At 44.7% G+C, this 21,465-nt stretch overlaps 2 protein-coding genes across 8 annotated transcripts in view; both read right to left on the bottom strand.

Moving 5' to 3' along the window:
• LOC124036392 (mitochondrial sodium/calcium exchanger protein-like) overlaps positions 1-9,051 on the bottom strand; it is a 37,780-nt gene extending 28,729 nt beyond the window's left edge. For 3 of the 4 annotated variants that reach the window (XR_006838908.1, XM_046350926.1, XM_046350925.1), the window contains exons 1-5: positions 8,523-9,051; positions 2,715-2,867; positions 1,077-1,129; positions 491-548; positions 212-317 (exon numbers count right to left, since the gene is read on the bottom strand). Coding sequence is in view for 3 of the 4 variants with exons in the window: in XM_046350926.1 (XP_046206882.1) it covers positions 212-317; positions 491-548; positions 1,077-1,129; positions 2,715-2,867; positions 8,523-8,720 (568 nt within the window). In the remaining variant the exon portion in view is untranslated. The remainder of the gene's footprint in view (positions 1-211; positions 318-490; positions 549-1,076; positions 1,130-2,714; positions 2,868-8,522) is intronic. The other variant, XM_046350927.1, reaches the window with a different exon arrangement.
• A 141-nt stretch (positions 9,052-9,192) lies between these two features.
• Positions 9,193-19,029, bottom strand: LOC124036391 (acyl-CoA dehydrogenase family member 11-like). Of its 4 annotated transcripts, none has more exons than XM_046350922.1 (16): positions 18,901-18,946; positions 18,513-18,594; positions 18,032-18,323; positions 17,695-17,918; positions 15,812-15,911; positions 15,533-15,650; positions 15,153-15,295; positions 14,682-14,831; positions 14,492-14,586; positions 14,319-14,418; positions 14,081-14,221; positions 13,459-13,551; positions 12,360-12,467; positions 10,025-10,193; positions 9,707-9,773; positions 9,193-9,470 (listed from the first exon to the last, which is right to left on the bottom strand). In XM_046350922.1, the coding sequence occupies exons 3-16, from the start codon at positions 18,293-18,295 to the stop codon at positions 9,356-9,358; spliced, it is 1,887 nt and encodes a 628-aa protein (XP_046206878.1). In that variant the 5' UTR covers positions 18,296-18,323; positions 18,513-18,594; positions 18,901-18,946; the 3' UTR covers positions 9,193-9,355. The 4 variants fall into 4 exon arrangements, with proteins under 4 accessions (XP_046206878.1, XP_046206877.1, XP_046206880.1 ...); XM_046350921.1 differs by having other exon boundaries at positions 18,866-18,934; XM_046350924.1 differs by lacking the exon at positions 18,513-18,594 and having other exon boundaries at positions 18,901-19,029.
• Positions 19,030-21,465: the final 2,436 nt, after the last annotated feature.

Below are 21,465 nucleotides of genomic sequence, written 5' to 3'. Positions count from 1 at the left end.
TTCGTACCAAACAGTGCTCCTATAGCAAGGCCTTGTATGTATACGTACCAAACAGTGCTCCTATAGCAAGGCGTTGTATGTGTACGTACCAAACAGGGCTCCTATAGCAGGCGTTGTATGTGTACGTACCAAACAGTGCTCCTATAGCAAGGCCTTGTATGTGTACGTACCAAACAGTGCTCCTATAGCAAGGCGTTGTATGTGTACGTACCAAACAGTGCTCCTATAGCCAGGCCAGCAGTGTGTGGACGGGAGAAGGCCACTGTGGCACTGAAGACATCTGGGGCTCCGTTACCTAGCGCCAGGAACGTAACACCCTGACACACACTGTTAGGAAAACACTTCTGGTGCTAGAGTAGAGTTTGTTTGTGAGTGTATTTGTGTGTGTGTGTCTGACGAGATGATAATTTAAGCAAATGTAAAGAAATATTCATGAAAATATGTTGAATGCGATTCAGTGTGTGTGTGTGTGTGTGCTGTAGAGGGATACAGCCACGTTGTGTGTGAGTCGAAGGGAGGAGGAGATGGCTGAGAGGTTGGGACAGAAGCTGAAGATAGAAAAAACATAGATGCGCCTTAAGTCAATCAATAGTTAACCTAGAACCCCCCAGCCTCAAACACACACAGTATGTAACAACAGTCTGGTGGACATTTGCTTTCTCTGTGATACATGTGATCAGTCACATGACCAAATCACAAGCATTAAAGTAAGTCTCATCTCCCTGAGAGGAAACCTTAACCATGACACACTCATCTCAGGTGGTCAAGTGACTAGGCCCATCCCACTGAGCACAGATGTCAATTCAACGTAATTTCATTGAAATGACATGGAAACAACATTGATTCAACCAGTGTGTGCCCAGTGGGATGTGACCATAGCAACTTGAACTGCTGAAGATAACACTGTTGTAACCCTGCAGTCAACAAAACACAACCACCACTCTCTTTACAGCCAGCGTACAGCGAGAGACAAGAGACTGTTACGAAACTCATGTTTCTCAGTCTTATAGAGAGTCTGTAAACTTAACTTACAAGCTGTAAAGACATTATAAACAGAGCATGTAAGTGACACTTACAACTTTGATGCAGTCAATCCCAGAACTATGAACAACAACAACAACCAAATCATCTGTAGAGAGAGAAGAGGGATAGAGATGAAACATTAGTTCTGACATGGCCAAAACGTCAATGTTTCAAATATTAAATTACTTTTATATCAAAATAGACAGGTGTCGCATCTCTTCTTCCCCACAAATAACTAGTGTAGCCTCTACTACTATGCCTACAGCCTGGGCCTCTGGGGTAACCCAGACTGGGTGGACACCCTGAGGACAAATCCTCAGTTAAACACTTGTCGTGGAAATGTTTAACCAAGTGAGAGAGACTTTGTCATTTCTTCAAACAATCATCTTTATTGAATAAGAATTGCAATAATGAAGCTGGTCAACCATACACTCTGAAGTGGAAGGCTGAGAGCTCAACCATACACTCTGAAGTGGAAGGCTGAGAGCTCAACCATACACTCTGAAGTGGAAGGCTGAGAGCTCAAACATACACTCTGAAGTGGAAGGCTGAGAGCTCAACCATACACTCTGAAGTGGAAGGCTGAGAGCTCAAACATACACTCTGAAGTGGAAGGCTGAGAGCTCAAACATACACTCTGAAGTGGAAGGCTGAGAGCTCAAACATACACTCTGAAGTGGAAGGCTGAGAGCTCAACCATACACTCTGAAGTGGAAGGCTGAGAGCTCAAACATACACTCTGAAGTGGAAGGCTGAGAGCTCAACCATACACTCTGAAGTGGAAGGCTGAGAGCTCAAACATACACTCTGAAGTGGAAGGCTGAGAGCTCAAACATACAAAAAATACAGAGGTCTTACAGCAGACCTAATATAGCAGACCTAATATAGCAGACCTAATATAGCAGACCTAATATAGCAGACCTAATATAGCAGACCTAATATAGCAGACCTAATATAGCAGACCTAATATAGCAGACCTAATATAGCAGACCTAATATAGCAGACCTAATATAGCAGACCTAATATAGCAGACCTAATATAGCAGACCTAATATAGCAGACCTAATATAGCAGACCTAATATAGCAGACCTAAAAATGCTTAGTCATGGCTGGTTCCACTCCTGCCCAGCAGATCGGGGCATCACAAGCTACCTTGTGTTCATCTTGTGGTTATGTGTACCAGGTGATGTTCACCCCCCCCCTCCATTTGGCTTAGTTTGTCAGAAGCAAAGCAGATTAGAAACAATAGCAAGTTTGTTCTGTTCCTCAGGCTCTCTATCTGGAGTTGCGCCATGTCCTTGACCATATACTCAGAGGGTCTTCGGGGAGCTAGAGGGGAACCATCCTTTTGCAGAAGCACAGCATTGGTAGTTATGAAAATCTCTTAGCGATCTCTTACTATTGCCAAGCTCATAGTTGTTAACTATCAATATTCATACAGATATAATCAACAAAGCAGGTAAATATGTAATTTTTCCCTCACTGCCTGATTTCATGACTGTGTTTTACTGCATGGCTCAGTTAAAGCTGATGTAAATCCAGCTTTATTAGAGGAAGTTCTACTCAGAACAGAGGGAAGTATCCGTTACTAGCTTCTATTGAGGTTGCTTCAGCTTCCTTATTTCAATTTAAGTCCTTCTGGGTAGTAAGGGCACCTGCTATTGACAAGACACACACACACACACACTTACACAGAGTGTGATGGTGAGGGGTGTGAGGTCGGGTGGTAGTAGACAGAAGGTCATCTTGAGGTAGTTGATGAAGCTGTCTTCCATACTGCAGTCTGGGGTGGTCTTCACAAACGCACAGCGATCAACAGCACTCAGGTTCATCACTATGGCACACTGAAAGACAAACGCACAGCCATCAGCAGCACTCAGGTTCATCACTATGGCACACTGAAAGACAAACGCACAGCGATCAACAGCACTCAGGTTCATCACTATGGCACACTGAAAGACAAACGCACAGCCATCAGCAGCACTCAGGTTCATCACTATGGCACACTGAAAGACAAACGCACAGCCATCAGCAGCACTCAGGTTCATCACTATGGCACACTGAAAGACAAACGCACAGCGATCAACAGCACTCAGGTTCATCACTATGGCACACTGAAAGACAAACGCACAGCCATCAGCAGCACTCAGGTTCATCACTATGGCACACTGAAAGACAAACGCACAGCCATCAACAGCACTCAGGTTCATCACTATGGCACACTGAAAGACAAACGCACAGCGATCAACAGCACTCAGGTTCATCACTATGGCACACTGAAAGACAAACGCACAGCGATCAGCAGCACTCAGGTTCATCACTATGGCACACTGAAAGACAAACGCACAGCGATCAACAGCACTCAGGTTCATCACTATGGCACACTGAAAGACAAACGCACAGCGATCAACAGCACTCAGGTTCATCACTATGGCACACTGAAAGACAAACGCACAGCGATCAACAGCACTCAGGTTCATCACTATGGCACACTGAAAGACAAACGCACAGCGATCAACAGCACTCAGGTTCATCACTATGGCACACTGAAAGACAAACGCACAGCCATCAACAGCACTCAGGTTCATCACTATGGCACACTGAAAGACAAACGCACAGCGATCAACAGCACTCAGGTTCATCACTATGGCACACTGAAAGACAAACGCACAGCCATCAACAGCACTCAGGTTCATCACTATGGCACACTGAAAGACAAACGCACAGCCATCAACAGCACTCAGGTTCATCACTATGGCACACTGAAAGACAAACGCACAGCCATCAACAGCACTCAGGTTCATCACTATGGCACACTGAAAGACAAACGCACAGCGATCAACAGCACTCAGGTTCATCACTATGGCACACTGAAAGACAAACGCACACAGCGATCAACAGCACTCAGGTTCATCACTATGGCACACTGAAAGACAAACGCACAGCGATCAACAGCACTCAGGTTCATCACTATGGCACACTGAAAGACAAACGCACAGCCATCAACAGCACTCAGGTTCATCACTATGGCACACTGAAAGACAAACGCACAGCGATCAACAGCACTCAGGTTCATCACTATGGCACACTGAAAGACAAACGCACAGCGATCAACAGCACTCAGGTTCATCACTATGGCACACTGAAAGACAAACGCACAGCCATCAACAGCACTCAGGTTCATCACTATGGCACACTGAAAGACAAACGCATGCCCACACACACACACACTTCATCAATACATCACACTGGAGAGGGGATAAGCTTAGAAAGAAATAATGGTTCAATCTGGATACTGGCAACCATCATCTCTCACACTGAGCTCAACACAGACAGGTTAGCTTAGAACCTAATGAAAACAAAGCAGCGCTTTAAGGGAACAGAAGGCCTAGTGTTGTTGTGATTCTGGATGGCCAGATAGAGTAGCTTGCAACAATGACAAACATTCACTAGCTAGCTAACGAACAACTGTAATGATGTATTTGAGAGACAAGTGATCATTGTGCAACTTTATGTTTCATGTTGTCAACAATCTAAGCCAACCCTGTCTGTTTTACCCCTAGTTGCGCACATGTCGTTTTGTTGCTAAACAACCAACCCCTCTATACAGCCTGACATTGAAGGTGTCATAATACCCATAAAACCATTTGTCCTATAGGGAAGTTTAGAAACCCTTCCCTGATTTTAAGTGTTTCTAAAATCCCCTATAGGACAAATGAATGGTGGAAATAACGATTGGAACCATTTAATTCTTCTTCGATGAGGTTTAATGCCGGTTGGCATCCAATATGTTGCATTACCGCCACCAACTATACTTGAATACAACTCCTTTATACTTTTCTTGAACAAAATAAATAAACAAACAAATAGCCTAATATCTAACACTATACTCAAACAAAAAAAAAAAACACCCTACTTCACTATTTAAATATATGAAGTCCTACCTCAGGCCAACAACCTGAAAGGGTGGGACATCAGCACTTAACACATTTATAGCAATGGTTATCAACTGTACTGCAGGGATGGAACGTAAGTCGCAGAAAATTTGTGGTTGTGGTGGCAGCTGCAGAGAGGTATTTTGGTGTGTGAGGCTTGACATCAGAAGAGTTCCAGGAAACCATGGAACTCTTCTGATGTCAAGCCTCACACACCCAAATGCCTCTCTGCAGCTGCCACCACAACCACAATTTTCTGAGACTTATGTTCCATCCCTCCAGTACAGTTGATAACCGTTGCTATAAAATGCTAAAAATCCAAACTTACTGAAACATATTTCACTTGTTGGTTCATCCCTCTGTACTGGTACAGATCTACTACTCACACCACTCCTCTCAGGATCCCTCCCTCTGTACTGGTACAGATCTACTACTCACACCACTCCTCTCAGGATCTCTCCCTCTGTACTGGTACAGATATACTACTCACACCACTCCTCTCAGGATCCCTCCCTCTGTACTGGTACAGATCTACTACTCACACCTCTCCTCTCAGGATCCCTCCCTCTGTACTGGTACAGATCTACTACTCACACCACTCCTCTTAGGATCCCTCCCTCTGTACTGGTACAGATCTACTACTCACACCACTCCTCTCAGGATCCCTCCTTCTGTACTGGTACAGATCTACTACTCACACCACTCCTCTTAGGATCCCTCCCTCTGTACTGGTACAGATCTACTACTCACACCACTCCTCTTAGTATCCCTCCCTCTGTACTGGTACAGATCTACTACTCACACCACTCCTCTCAGGATCCCTCCCTCTGTACTGGTACATATCTACTACTCACACCACTCCTCTTAGGATCCCTCCCTCTGTACTGGTACATATCTACTACTCACACCACTCCTCTCAGGATCCCTCCCTCTGTACTGGTACAGATATACTACTCACACCACTCCTCTCAGGATCCCTCCCTCTGTACTGGTACATATCTACTACTCACACCACTCCTCTCAGGATCCCTCCCTCTGTACTGGTACAGATATACTACTCACACCACTCCTCTCAGGATCCCTCCCTCTGTACTGGTACAGATCTACTACTCACACCACTCCTCTCAGGATCCCTCCCTCTGTACTGGTACAGATCTACTACTCACACCACTCCTCTTAGGATCCCTCCCTCTGTACTGGTACAGATCTACTACTCACACCACTCCTCTTAGGATCCCTCCCTCTGTACTGGTACAGATCTACTACTCACACCACTCCTCTCAGGATCCCTCCCTCTGTACTGGTACAGATCTACTACTCACACCACTCCTCTTAGGATCCCTCCCTCTGTACTGGTACAGATCTACTACTCACACCACTCCTCTCAGGATCCCTCCCTCTGTTCTGGTACAGATCTACTACTCACACCACTCCTCTCAGGATCCTCCCCTTTGACCCATCTTCCTCTACTTTCTTCAATGCCTCAGCAGTTGACAACTTCAGTTGACAACAACCCTGGAAACCTCAACCTGCCTCTCTCGATGGGACATTTCTGATCCCCAGCCACATGGGCACCCCTACAATTAACACATACCACTACTTTCCCCAATGCTACACATTCCTTTGTCTCATGTCCTTCTGCACACTTCTCACACCTAGGAACCTCCCTCCTACACACATGCCCATAAGCTTGACACCTGTAACAATGTAATGTATTCGGCACAAAAGCTTGTACAGAACAACTTATAAATCCTAACATCACTTTGTCGGGCAAAGGCTCAACATCAGAACTCAAAATAACAGACAATGACTCTTCTGTTCCAGCACTCTCATCACCCTGTCTGTGTCGCACCAAACAATGAGCATCACAAACACCAGGAATCTTCCCCATCAGTTGGTCAACTTTTACATTTACTGCTACCCCAGTAATCAATCCTTTCAATGGCACCCTTTTCTTGAGAGCAAAACAATTCACATTTATTGCCCCCATTCGTTTAATGTGGAGTGCCTTTTCCCTCTGACCAGCAGAATCACAAACAATTATTACAAGACCACTTCTGGTTACCCTCACCGATTCCACAGCACCCAACTCTGTTTTCACCCACCCTGAAACCACAAATGGGATCAGCCAAAAGGCAAGGGTCCACTTTTTCCAAAAACTTCAATCCTACTGTCACAGACTCATCCTTATCCTGACCCTTGGTGCAAGCCTCAGGCTCTGAGAACTTCCGAGAACTTCATACTTTTAATAAAAACTTATCGACTACAACCACAATTTTTCTTCTTTCGTTGCTCAACCCAAATGAGCTTGTGCCAATTTATTATCCGTTTACGTAGTATAGCAAGGCTGCTATGTGTCAAGTTGAGCAACACAAACAAGGAAAACGTCGGTGGTTGTATTCGACAAGTTTTATTAAAAGTATGAGTTTCAGCACCCCTCAGAAGGACCGCAGGTGTACAGGACAAACATAGGTACAGGTAAGCGTTTTCAGAATTGACATTTTTACAAGTATCGATTGCTGATGATTCATTGTTGTTGCTAGCAAATCGCGCGACCAGTTATCAATACTCAACTCTGCCTGTATATAAGATGATGGAGTTTTCTGCTCTACTTGAAGAGTTGCACAGTTAGCCGCACATCACCAAATATAATCAAATCAACATGATTTTGTCAGAAGTAGAGACACATTTCAAGGGGCTCTTGTCAAGGAAAATTGAGTTAATAGTCAGACTTATGATTGAAATCAAATTAGATAAACTATATATACAAAAGTATGTGGACACCCATAAAATTAGTAGATTCCGCTATTTGAACCACACCCGTTGCTGACAGGTGTATAAAATTGAGCACACAGCCATGCAATCTCCATAGACAAATATTGGCTGTAGAATGGCCTTACCGAAGAGCTCAGTAACTTTCAATGTGGTACCTGCCCCTGGAAGCAATGTCAGCACAAGAACTGTTTGTCTGGAGCTTTGTGAAATGGGTTTCCATGGCCAAGCAGCCGACACAAACCTACAAACCTAAGATCACCATGCGCAATGCCAAACGTAAGCTGGAGTGGTGTAAAGCTTGCTGCCATTAGACTCTGCAGCAGTGGAAATGCGTTCTCTGGAGTGATGAAACACGCTCCACCATCTGGCAGTCCAACAGACAAATCTGGGTTTGGCGGATGCCGGGAGAACGCTACCTGCCCCAATGCATAGTGCCAACTGTAAAGTTTGGTGGAAGAAGAATAATGATCTGGGGTTGTTTTTCATGGTTCGGGCTAGGCCCCTTAGTTCCAGTGAAGGGAAATCTTAATGCTACAGCATACAATGACATTCCAGACAATTGTGCTTCCAACTTTGTGGCCATTTCCTGTTTCAGTTTGCTCTTGTGATTGAATGGAAGCAAGTCCCCGCAGCAATGTTCCAACATCTAGTGGAAAGCCCTCCGAGAAAAGTGGAGGCTGTTATAGCAGCAAAGGGGGGAGAAACTCCATGTTAATGCTGATGATTTTGAAATTATATTTGACGAGCAGGTGTCCACATACATTTGGTCATGTAGTGTATCTCACTAACCTTTTCTGTGTTTCCCTGATGAAACATCGCGAAATGCGTGCCCATCATAGTACCCACGGACGAGCGCAGGTCAGCACCGTCAGGGGATCGGTCTGGAGACGGAACTACACCGGTACCAGACTCTCCGGAGCCCAAGCCATAAATATATTGAAAACACAACAGTAGCAACAAGGAGATAAAAACAACCCGAGATTTCATAATTTATTCCGTTCAAGAATTGCGTCCATTCCCTAGACTGCGTGGGTTCGGTTCAGATCAAACCTAAGAGTAGAATACTGGGGACAAAATGAAAGTGTCACGAATTGTTGTAAACTAAATGTTGCAATGAAAAGTTGAAAGCTGCCTGATCAGCAAGAATTAACAGATTGACTAACCCTTTGTTACAGCTACCTCTGTTATGTAGTCGTTACAAATATACGCGCAAAGCTCTTCTTCTTGTAGTTGTTGACACCATTTATGTTTGAGTGTTCGCAAAGTCCGTGAACATTATGTACAAAATCATCTGACTCGCGGACTCTCCAAGCCTGCGTCATCAGTGTTACTTCCTTAAAATACGTGACGTCCACACTTAAACCCATCCGACAATTGTAGTGAGGACCAGGCAGACGCCTTCGTGTGTGTGCGACCCACTGACCGCTGCAGTCTCAGATCAAACTGAAATCAGTCAGGGTGGTGAGTGAGTGCTCTCCATCAGAAAGTCTTTATTTAAACACAGGTCAGGAAATAGCATGCAGTCATACATACTAGGCTAATCTCGAAGTGCCCCTTCTTACATAGACTACATGGCCTTGAGAACACGAATATTGCCTGCCCCCAGCCAACCCCACACCCCCTCAGTCTCTGGTTGACTCTTCATAGACCAGCGCAGCATCCAGGGGCGGAGTCTTCATGTTGTAGCATCCTATGGCCGCCTTACTTACCACTGGACACAAGTCCTGCTCACACCACCTGTAACACACACATTTACTGCTAGAACTATTAGCCTACAAGTAGTACGGACGAGGGCAGGGCTCTCCAACCCTGTTCCTGGAGAACTACAGTCCTGTAGGTTTTCGCTCCAACCCTAATCTAGCTCATCCGATTCTAATAATTAGCTGGAGTGAAAACCTAGAGGGTAGCTTTCCAGGAACAGGGTTGGAGAGCCCTGGACTATGGACTAGTGGTGGGGACGGATGTGTGTTTACCGCAAAGCAGCATAGGCATCAGAGTGAGAGGCTCCCTCCCATGAGGCGTGGTCAATGAGCAGAGCCCCTGAAACACACACACACACACAGATGGGGTCACAATGCATCCTCAGGACAAGCCAACTCTGGCAATGGTTAACTGAGAAAGGTGACGGGCTATACAGTAAGTGCTACTCCTGTTATGCAATGTTAAGTCAAAAATCGAATTGTATTTGTCACGTGTAGAAAACAACAGGTATAAACTTTACCGTGAAATGCTTGCTTACGGGCCCTTCCCAATGATGTAGAGTAAAAAATATCAGATAAAGTGTGTAGTACCCATATAAATGCGTGCCAAACTGTATGCCAGGTCTCGTGCTGCCAGCTCCATAAAGCCAGGTGGTGTGAGAGCAGCGGCCTGCAGGAACTCTCTCAGACCAGAGAGAGCGCTGTCTACTGATCTCACAGCCACAGACAGGGAGGGGAGGGAGGCTGCTGCTAGCAGGGACTGGGGGATGAGTGGGAGGGAGAGACACAGAGGGATAAAGTCAGTATATTTTGCACGCCCAATTTTTCCGTTTTTGATTTGTTAAAAAAATTGAAATATCCAATAAATGTCGTTCCACTTCATGATTGTGTCCCACTTGTTGTTGATTCTTCACAAAAAAATACAGTTTTATATCTTCATGTTTGAAGCCTGAAATGTGGCAAAAGGTTGCAAAGTTCAAGGGGGCCGAATACTTTCGCAAGGCACTGTATGTGGGAAATCCTTCAAGATGATTAGAAAAGCATTCCAGGTGAAGCTGGTTGAGAGAATGCCAAGAGTGTGCAAAGCTGTCAAAGGCAAAGGGTGGCTATTTGAAGAATCTCAAAAATAAAATATATTTTGATTTGTTTAAAAAAAAATGGTTACTACATGATTCCATATGTGTTATGTCATAGTTTTGATGTCTTCACTATTACTCTACAATGTAGAAAATAGGGGGAAAAATGCTGGAAAATGCTGTCGTACACGTCGATCCAGAGCATCCCAAACATACTCAATGGGTGTCATGTCTGGTGATTATGCAGGCCATGCTGAAACATGAGGTGATGGTAGTGGATGAATGGCACAACAATGGGCCTCAGGATCTCGTCACAGTATCTCTGTGCATTCAAATGACCATCAATAAAATGCAATTGTGATCGTTGTCCGTAGTTTATGAATTCCCATACCATACTCCCACCATGGGGCGCACTGTTCACAATGTTGACATCAGCAAACCGCTTGCCCTCACAACACCATACATGCTGTCTGCCCGTTACAGTTGAAGCCACAATTAATCCATGAAGAGCACACTTCTCCAGCGTGCCAGTGGCCATCGAAGGTGAGCATTTGCCCACTGAAGTAGGTTATGACGCCGAACTGCAGTCAGGTCAAGACCCTGGTGAGGACGACGTACACGCAGATGAGCTTCCCTGAGACAGTTTCTTTAGTTGTGCAAACTCAGTTTCATCAGCTGTCCGGGTGGCTGGTCTCAGACGATCCCGCAAGTGAAGAAGCCGGATGTGGAGGTCCTGGGCTGGCGTGGTTACACATGGTCTGCGGTTTTGAGGCCAATTGGACACCCAATTCTTGGAAACAACGTTGGAGGCAGCTTATGGTAGAGAATTCTTATGAACATTAAATTCTCTGGCAACAGCTCTGGTGGACATTCCTGCAGTCAGCATGCCAATTGCTTGCTCCCTCAAAACTTGAGACATCTGTGGCATTTTGTTGTGTGACAAAACTGTACATTTTAGAGTGGCCTTTTATTGTCCCCAGCACAAAGTGCACCTGTGTAATGATAATGCTGTTTAACCAGCTTCTTGATATGCCACACCTGTCAGGTGGATGGATTATCTTGGCAAAAGAGAAATGCTCACTAACAGGGATGTAAACAACATTTTCGAGAAATAAGCTTTGTGTAACTATGGAACATTTCTCAGATATTTAATTTCAGTTCATGAAACCAACACTTCACATGCTGTGTTTATATTTCGGATCAATGTAATTAGAATAATAAAAAATCCCCATTTAAAAACTGTCAGTTTAAGCTAGAGATTTTTTTTTGTTGCATTGGATGCGTCTCAATCCTCCGCTTCCACCGATGTCGTACTTCAGCATGTGCTGTGAAAGGCGACAGAGCTAGAGAAGTCAGACCATGAGACATCTCACAAAATGGTCTGTTACGTCCCAACAGTTTGGGCTACACACTAACATGTTGGTGGTTCTGCTCTAGGATGTCTACAGGCCTGAAGGTCCCCAGTACCAGTTGGGAAAATGAATGGAAGTATATATGGAGACTGTTTAGTGCCAAAAATAAATGGTTCAATACATGTTTCCAGATCTTTCTTATATCTCTCAGATATAGGACAGACACTTCAGAACAAACTTCCTTTTGATATCTGTTATTCCATGTAGTGAATCTGTTATTCAATGCTTTTGTATGGGCTAACAGCAGTAAGGCCAAATAAAAATGTTCGTCATATAATTATATATTTTTTATACTTCAATAGGTCTTAAAATTCCAAATCAAATAGCTAAATGATCCTTGGTATGACCTTCTTAAAAAATTCCATATAGCTTAGACCTTCTTAAAACAACCCCCGGCTTAGACAAGGCTTAGTCAGTAGAGGGTTAAGGGACCCTGACCTGAGTGTGTGTGAAGTAGGCCTGCAGTACGAGGCCTGAGCTCCGAGAGACGCAGCGCAGAACATCAAGAGACAGAACATTAGTGGTCCCCTCCCAGATACTCAACACCTAGAAATAGAGAGTGAGAGAGAAGAGGTACTGTCAGGGCTGGATTACCGAATAGGAGCGAAGGGCATGTGACCTGAGCAGGACTCTAAAATGATTACTGTGCGACTAGGAAAAATATTTAAATTATAAAGCTACGCTGTAATGTTGTTAACGAGTGTACGAGAGGAAAAAGTGTGCAGATTTGATAGCGTCATGGTTGCACCATGACTACAGTGAAAACAGTTTGCTTGTAGCCCAACCAGGCGAAAAGATCTGACCCATATTACCTGCATTGCCAGGACCGCATTTTACATTCATAAACCATGTTGTGGGCAGTTCAAAAACTACTTGTGCGTGATTAACCATTTGTTTACACTTTGTTGAGTCAGGTTATCTCAAAGGGTTAGCTAGCTAACAACCTGGTAACTTTACCAGTATATCCAAACATTTTGGGGCACAGAAAGAAAAGAAAAGGGATAGCTTCTTTAGGGGATCAATGAGCATAGCAATGAATGAATGACAGGTCTCTTGTATGTCGTCATCATCATAAACCTGACTTTTTTAAAGAGACACTGTACAATTTTCTATGTACTCCATATCATTAGGAAAACAGTGCTTCTACACAATGTAGACACCTAATATTCCACAAATGACTGGGTTGGTTGTGTATGATAGAAACATGTGTAGAGTTGCAGGAAATTCACTTTCAAACTGCACAATTTTCTCTCAGCCTCATGACACAAGGTGAACAATGGCATGAGATGAGCTATAAAACAATAGCGTTTTTCTCTCTGACCCATATGGCAAAAAGTGTTGAATTGCAGACAATTCTGGAGGTCGGGGCCCCAAATGCAGTAGTCTGGACCTGGGTACTGTTACACTACAACTATTGCCACTGTTGTTGTTGAGTGACAGACTGAAAGTAACAAACTACTTCATCCATTAACAGCAACATAACTTTACTCCATTACGTAACACAAAGTAAGTCTGTGTACATCATGTGACTACCTACCTGAGCATCTCTGAGCATTGCAGGTAGTCCCGTGTCCTCGATGTAGCCCTGCCCCCCGAAACTCTCCAGCCCCTCGGAAATCACAGCAACCGCCTGAGACACACAGGGATGGCACACACACACCCCCCCGTGCATCACCTCACACACATCTCTAATGCCTTTCCTGACCTGTTCACCAGACGTGCTACCTGTCCCAGACCTATTATTTGACCATGCTGGTCATTTATGAACATTTGAACATCTTGGCCATGTTCTGTTATAATCTCCACCCGGCACAGCCAGAAGAGGACTGGCCACGCCACATAGCCTGGTTCCTCTCTAGGTTTCTTCCTAGGTTTTGGCCTTTCTAGGGAGTTTTTCCTAGCCAACATGCTTCAACACCTGCATTGCTTGCTGTTTGGGGTTTTAGGCTGGGTTTCTGTACAGCACTTTGAGATATCAGCTGATGTACGAAGGGCTATATAAATACATTTGATTTGATTTATACAACGACAAAATTATTAAATACACACACCAGTTTTCCACTGCCATCTGCCAGTATTAACCGATGTCTATGTTCTGATTTCTGGTGTAATGTTATTGGCTACCTGCTTGTCGACAAAAACAGAGTGTGTGTGTATACCTGTTTGCCAGTGTAGAGTTTAGCCACAGATGTGAGCAGGCGAAGGAGGTGAGTCTCCAGCTGAGAGGCGTGGCCTGTCTCCTCTCGGCCAATCAGACGACAGACCTCCATCACCAGCAGGAACGCTCCTCGAGTCTCCACCTATAAGAGGAAGGTATTGAGGGAGGGAGGGAAGACAAGTGGTAGGTTTAGGGGTTATAGTAGGGTATTCTATTTTACAACTTTATTTTCAGCTGACCTCCATCCTAGCGAGGGTCTGCATGTGAAGGGGATGGTCTCTTAGGAGCTTCCCAAAGGTAGAGCGACGTGTGGCGTAGTCACGAGCCAGCTGGAGTACCCTGCACACACACACACCATCAATACACACTCTTGACCACCATTATGGCAGTGGGTAGTGAATAGATGTCCTACCTCCTCATACCAGCCACAGCAGACACGCTGTTATGGATACGAGTCACAGTCAGCATGTTGGCTATACACGCCACACCTCTCCCCTCTTCTGACAGCTGAGAAAGAAGGGAGGAATGTTAGTGTGTGTGAGAGAGAGAGGGAGAGAGAGAGGGAGAGGGAGAGAGAGATTGAGAGAGAGAGAGAATCTGACCCTGTGAGCAGGCAGGCCGTCCAGCAGCAGCTCGGCAGTGGGCATCTGTCTGGTTCCCAGTTTGTCCTTCAGTCTTTGGACTTCGATGCCCTGTACCATCCCCTGCTCATCACACACTGCAGCATAGAACATAGACAGACCTCTACTACCCTGACACACGCACGCACACACACACACACACACACACACACACACAGACACACACACACACACACACACACACACACACACACACACACACACACACACACACACACACACACACACACACACACACACACACACACACACACCAGTTAGGGGGGGAAAACAGACATGTGTGTGTGGGGAGGGGGGGGTTTGAGGGGTCAGATAATCAGGAGTGAGGAGGTCAAGTAAGAGGTGAGGGGTCAAGGATCTGGTGTTAGTATGAGCGGAAGAGTAAGGAGTAAAGAATTGAAAAAATGAGGACTGATGAACATTGAGTGGTACCGATGTGGTCTGTCCGTCTACGTCTGTGACCCTGGCCAGTGTGAGAGTCATGTCTGCATCTGTAGCCGAGGTGAACCACTTGAAACCTGACAGTCTGTATGTACCATCACTCTGAGGCAACGCTACGGTCTCTGTACCATTGCCTAGACACACACACACACACACACACACACACACACACACACACACACACACACACACACACACACACACACACACACACACACACACACACACACACACACACACACACACACACACACACACACACACACACACACACACACACACACAAGTATCATTATCATCAGTTGTCATGGAACCTATCATCATCTAATACAGTGTATGTAACCAACCAGAGAGAATACAGACACACTGACCTACGTCAGATCCGCCCCTGCGTTCAGTCATCCACTGTCCAGACGTCCAGATGTGCTCAGGGTCACGAGAGGTCAGGCGGCTGAAGGCGTCCGCTACTGGCCAAGACACACCCAGAGACTAGGCATGCACACACAGACACGCAGACAAGTTTATGAATCAGAATATCACAAGTTGTAGTGGTTTTGTGCTTGTAACACAAATCAACAATTCCAACATGAGCAGTGATAACCATTAAAGTTAATTCAGACAGACAGACAGACAGACAAACATACACACACCTGTATAACCTTGGCAGCTCCATCAGTCATAGCCAGAGGACAGGTGTAGAGACCAGAGGAGGGAGAGTACAGATACAGCTTACACATCTGATACACACGACTGGAACACACACACACACACACACACTTTATATTAGTACTAAGCTCAGCAAAAAAAGAAAATTTCCTTTTCCAGGACCCTGTCTTTCAAAGATAATTTGTAAAAATCCAAATAACTTCACATATCTTCAATGTAAAGGATTTAAACACTGTTTCCCATGCTTGTTCAACGAATCATAAACAATTAATGAACATGCACCTGGGGAACGGTTGTTAAGACACTAACAGATTATAGACGGTAGGCAATTAAGGTCACAGTTATGAAAACATAGGACACTAAAGAGACCTTTCTACTGACTCTGAAAAACACCAAAAGAAAGATGCCCAGGGTCCCTGCTCATCTGTGTGAACGTGCCTTAGGCATTCTGCAAGGAGGCATGAGGACTGCAGATGTGGCCAAGGCAATAAATTGCAAAGTCCGTATTGTGAGACGCCTAACAAGGTGCTACAGGGAGACAGGACGGGCAGATGACCGTCCTCGCAGTGGCAGACCACGTGTAAAAACACCTGCACAGGATCGAGACATCCGAATGTCACACCTGCAGGACAGGTACAGGATGACAACAACAACTGCCCGAGTTACACCAGGAACGCACAATCCCTCCATCAGTGCTCAGACTGTCCGCAATAGGGTGAGAGAGGCTGGACTGAGGGCTGGTAGGCCTGTTGTAAGGCAGGTCCTCACCAGACATCACCGGCAACAATGTTGCCTATGGGCACAAACACACCATTGCTGACCAGACAGGACTGGCAAAAAGTGCTCTTCACTGACGAGTCACGGTTTTGTCTCACCAGGGGTGATGGTCGGATTTGCGTTTATCATCGAAGGAATGAGCGTTACACCAAGGCCTATACTCTGGAGTGGGATCGATTTGGAGGTGGAGGGTCCGTCATGGTCTGGGGCGGTGTGTCACAGCATCAATGGACTGAGCTTAATGTCATTGCAGGTAATCTCAATGCTGTGCATTACAGGGAAGACATCCTTATCCCTCATGTGGTACCCTTCCTGCAGGCTCATCCTGACATGACCCTCCAGCATGACAATGGCACAAGCCATACTGCTCATTCTGTGTGTGATTTCCTTCAAGACAGGAATGTCAGTGTTCTGCCATGGCCAGTGAAGAGCCCGGATCTCAATCCCATTGAGCATGTCTGGGATCGGATGGTGAGGGCTAGGGTAATTCCCCCCAGAAATGTTTGGGAACTTGCAGGTGCCTTGGTGGAAGAGTGGGGTAACATCTCACAGCAAGAACTGGCAAATCTGGTGCAGTCCATGAGGAGGAGATGCACTGCAGTACTTAATGCAGCTGGTGGTCACACCAGATACTGTAACTTTTTATTTTTATTTTGACCCACCCCCCTTTGTTCAGGGACACATTATTCCATTTCTGTTAGTCACATGTCTGTGGAACTTGATCAGTTTATGTCTCAGTTGTTGAATCTTGTTATGTTCATACAAATATTTGCACATGTTAAGTTTTCTGAAAATAAATGCAGTTGACAGTGAGGACGTTTATTTTTTGCTGAGTTTATATTTAACCTTAGCTGACACGTACTATTGGTGTATGAAATTCTAATAATATCAAGTCACAAAATGCCAATGAGTTGTTTCTGAGATTATTGTCACTTGTGATGTTTTTATGTTTGCTGTGTGTTTGTCAGGTTAGTGTATATGTATAGGGTTTAGGCAAGGATTCATTGTGTGTTTGTCAGGTTAGTGTTTATGTATTAGGGTTTAGGTAAGGATTCAGTGTGTATGGGTCAGGTGTGTGTGTGTCTACCACCTCCACTCCCCGTAGTTCCTCTCGTATCCGATGGCAACCAGCCCTTCCTGTGCTGATAGGTCCTTCATACGTTGCCAGGCAGGGGAAGTGACAATGCGGTCAACACGGCAACCCCAGGGGTCATAGGTCACCAACCGAGGGGGTGTGACCTCACACTCCCGACCCCACCCATCCACCTCGCGCACCAATCGCTCCCCAAACACACGCAGGTCGGAATACACTGCCTGGGAACACACACACCATCATCATCATCATCGTAGGTGACTAACAGATAAAGCATCATCGTCATAGTTTCAATCCATTCTGAAACATTATGTTATACACAGTACACACACACCTCACTGGGCAGGTGTCTCCTCAGGTATCCCTGTAGCAGAGCGTCCTCCAGGAAGGGGTTCTTCAGCTTTGGCCTCTCCTGGAAGAACCCTCCAATCCCAGCCCGGAAGAACTCTGCCTTCCCCTCTGCTCCGGGGACATCTTGGGGAGGCCGAACCAGGACCTTCTGAACCATGCTCACAGAACTGCTGCATGACAGCGGCCGATACAATCCGGTACACACCCGGTAACTGTGTCTAGTGACCTGTCGGTTCACAGCCATCATCCAGGAGCTCAGATGTCAGGCCACTGGCCTGAATATAATACAATGTAAACTGATTTTTTCAAAAGAACAGCTGCATTTCTTTAGTTACATTTAAAGGCCTACTTATTGATTTGAAAAATAACAAACACCAGCCGCTACGTAGACATTATAAGGGACATTCAACAAGAATCAATTGAGTTTATATTTATATATAATTAATTTAAATTATCATAAATACCTGTAAATATCAGTGGGCCTTTAATAAGAAATCACACGTATTTGCGGTAGGAAATATTATGGACTGCAGCTTTAATAATGGTCTACAAAAACGAATGAATGAAATTAACAGTCAACACCTCTCATGTCATGTGTGGTCAAAAATTATTTCAACATTTAGTTTAGTAATTCGAATAAAAAAAGCTTTAAAAAAAACATTATGCAATGCCAACATGTGACTCAAAAGTGTGTCAAAGTTCAGACACTGTAGCAACGGAGCAATCTTTGCTGCACGGTAGTCTACCAATGGTTGTCAAACGTTTACAAAATATGTGGTTAGAAAAGCTTGAAGGAAAACGAATAAATATGCCTTACTTAACAATCCCTTCTGCAATTTTGTTTTTACACACCGTTCAGGCTTCAACGAATCCCCTTCTACTTTTCTTCAAAATAAAGGAGCAACCTCTGGTCTCGTTAATAGTCTATCAACCTTCAAAATAAAAGTCTGGAACATCAAACTAGACAGCTGCTTTTCAGAAGATATACAAAGCTTCTACAATGAAATAAATGACAACCCTATAGTAAAGATCTAAAACTCTCAGTTCAAAAACATAATATTCAGTGCAATACAAAGAATAACCACAAACCAATAACCATGCAGGCATGTGTGACCAACTCAGTGGCCTTGTGGTTAGTGTCTACCTTGAGATTGGGAGGTTGTGTGCTTGATCCCTGGCCGAGTCATACCAAAGACTGTTAAAATGAGAAAAGTTTGATATATATATTTTTGTTTATAAATTCGGGGGGAAGGCCCTGTGATAGACCAGTGTCCTGGGAGTGTACTTGTACATCAAGCTGCCTTACACTATAGGAACAGGAGATAGGCTCCTGCCCTATGAGCGTACTATGCATGTGTGGTACATTATGTTGAATCCTGTGTGATATTTGTAGTAGATTTACCAACTAACCATGCATGTGTGGTACATAATCACCGCCTGGTACGGCAACTGCTCCGCTCACAACCGTAAGGCTCTTCAGAGGGTAGTGAGGTCTGCACAACGCATCACTGGGGGCAAACTACCTGCCCTTCAGGACATCTACACCACCCGATGTCACAGGAAGGCCATAAAGATCATCAAGGACAACAACCACCCGAGCCACTGCCTGTTCACCCCGCTATCATCCAGAAGGCGAGGTCAGTACATACATATACTGTACTCTATATCATCTACTGCATCTTTATGTAATACATGTATCACTAGCCACTTTAAACTATGCCACTTTGTTTACATACCCTACATTACTCATCCCATATGTACAGTGGGGCAAAAAAGTATTTAGTAAGCAACCAATTGTGCAAGTTCTCCCACTGAAAAAGATGAGGACTGTAATTTATCATAGGTACACTTCAACTATGACAGACAAAATGAGAATTTAAAAAATCCAGAAAATCACATTGTAGGATTTTTTTGTAGAATTTATTTGCAAATTATGGTGGAAAATAAGTATTTGGTCATTAAACAAAAGTTGATTTCAGTACTTTGTTATATACTCTTTGTTGGCAATGACAGAGGTCAAATGTTTTCTGTAAGTCTTCACAAGGTTTTCACACACTGTTGCTGGTATTTTGGCCCATTCCTCCATGCAGATCTCCTCTAGAGCAGTGATGTTTTGGGGCTGTTGCTGGGCGACACGGACTTTCAACTCCCTCCAAAGATTTTCTATGGGGTTGAGATCTGGAGACTAGCTAGGCCACTCCAGGACCTTGAAATGCTTCTTACGAAGACACTCCTTCGTTGCCCGGGGGGTGTGTTTGGGATCATTGTCATGCTGAAAGACCCAGCCACGTTTAATCTTCAATGCCCTTGCTGATGGAAGGAGGTTTTCACTCAAAATCTCACGATACATTGCCCCATTCATTCTATCCTTTACACAGATCAGTCGTCCTGGTCCCTTTGCAGAAAAACAGCCCCAAAGCATGATGTTTCCACCCCCATGCTTCACAGTAGGTATGGTGTTCTTTGCATGCAACTCAGCATTCTTTGTCCTCCAAACACGACGAGTTGAGTTTTTACAAAAAAGTTATATTTTGGTTTCATCTGACCATATGGCATTCTCCCAATCTTCTAATGGATCATCCAAATGCTCTCTAGGAAACTTCAGATGGGCCTGGACATGTACTGGCTTAAGCAGGGGGACACGTCTGGCACTGCAGGATTTGAGTCCCTGGCGGCGTAGTGTGTTACTGATGGTAGGCTTTGTTACTTTGGTCCCAGCTCTCTGCAGGTCATTCACTAGGTCCCCCCGTGTGGTTCTGGGATTTTTGCTCACCGTTCTTGTGATCATTTTGACCCCACAGGGTGAGATCCTGCATGGAGCCCCAGATCGAGGGAGATTATCAGTGGTCTTGTATGTCTTCCATTTCCTAATAATTGCTCCCACAGTTGATTTCTTCAAACCAAGCTGCTTACCTATTGCAGATTCAGTCTTCCCAGCATGGTGCAGGTCTACAGTTTTGTTTCTGGTGTCCTTTGACAGCTCTTTGGTCTTGGCCATAGTGGAGTTTGGAGTGTGACTGTTTGAGGTTGTGAACAGGTGTCTTTTATACTGAAAACAAGTTCAAACAGGTGCCATTAATACAGGTAACGAGTGGAGGACAGAGGAGCCTCTTAAAGAAGTTACAGGTCTGTGAGAGCCAGAAATCTTGCTTGTTTGTAGGTGACCAAATACTTATTTTCCACCAGTTTGCAAATAAATTAATTACAATGTGATTTTCTGGATTTTTTTCTCATTTTGTCTGTCATAGTTGAAGTGTACCTATGATGAAAATTACAAGCCTCTCATATTTTTAAGTGGGAGAACTTGCACAATTGGTGGCTGACTAAATACTTTTTTGCCCCACTGTATATACTGTACTCGATACCATCTACTGTATCTTGCCTCTGCAGTTCTGTACCATCACTCATTCATATATC

The sequence above is a fragment of the Oncorhynchus gorbuscha genome, linkage group LG05 (genome assembly GCF_021184085.1).
Source record: "Oncorhynchus gorbuscha isolate QuinsamMale2020 ecotype Even-year linkage group LG05, OgorEven_v1.0, whole genome shotgun sequence".
Classification (NCBI taxonomy): domain Eukaryota; kingdom Metazoa; phylum Chordata; class Actinopteri; order Salmoniformes; family Salmonidae; genus Oncorhynchus; species Oncorhynchus gorbuscha.
The sequence above is the reverse complement of the archived record's forward strand: the minus strand, read 5'-3'. Positions and strand labels throughout refer to the sequence as shown.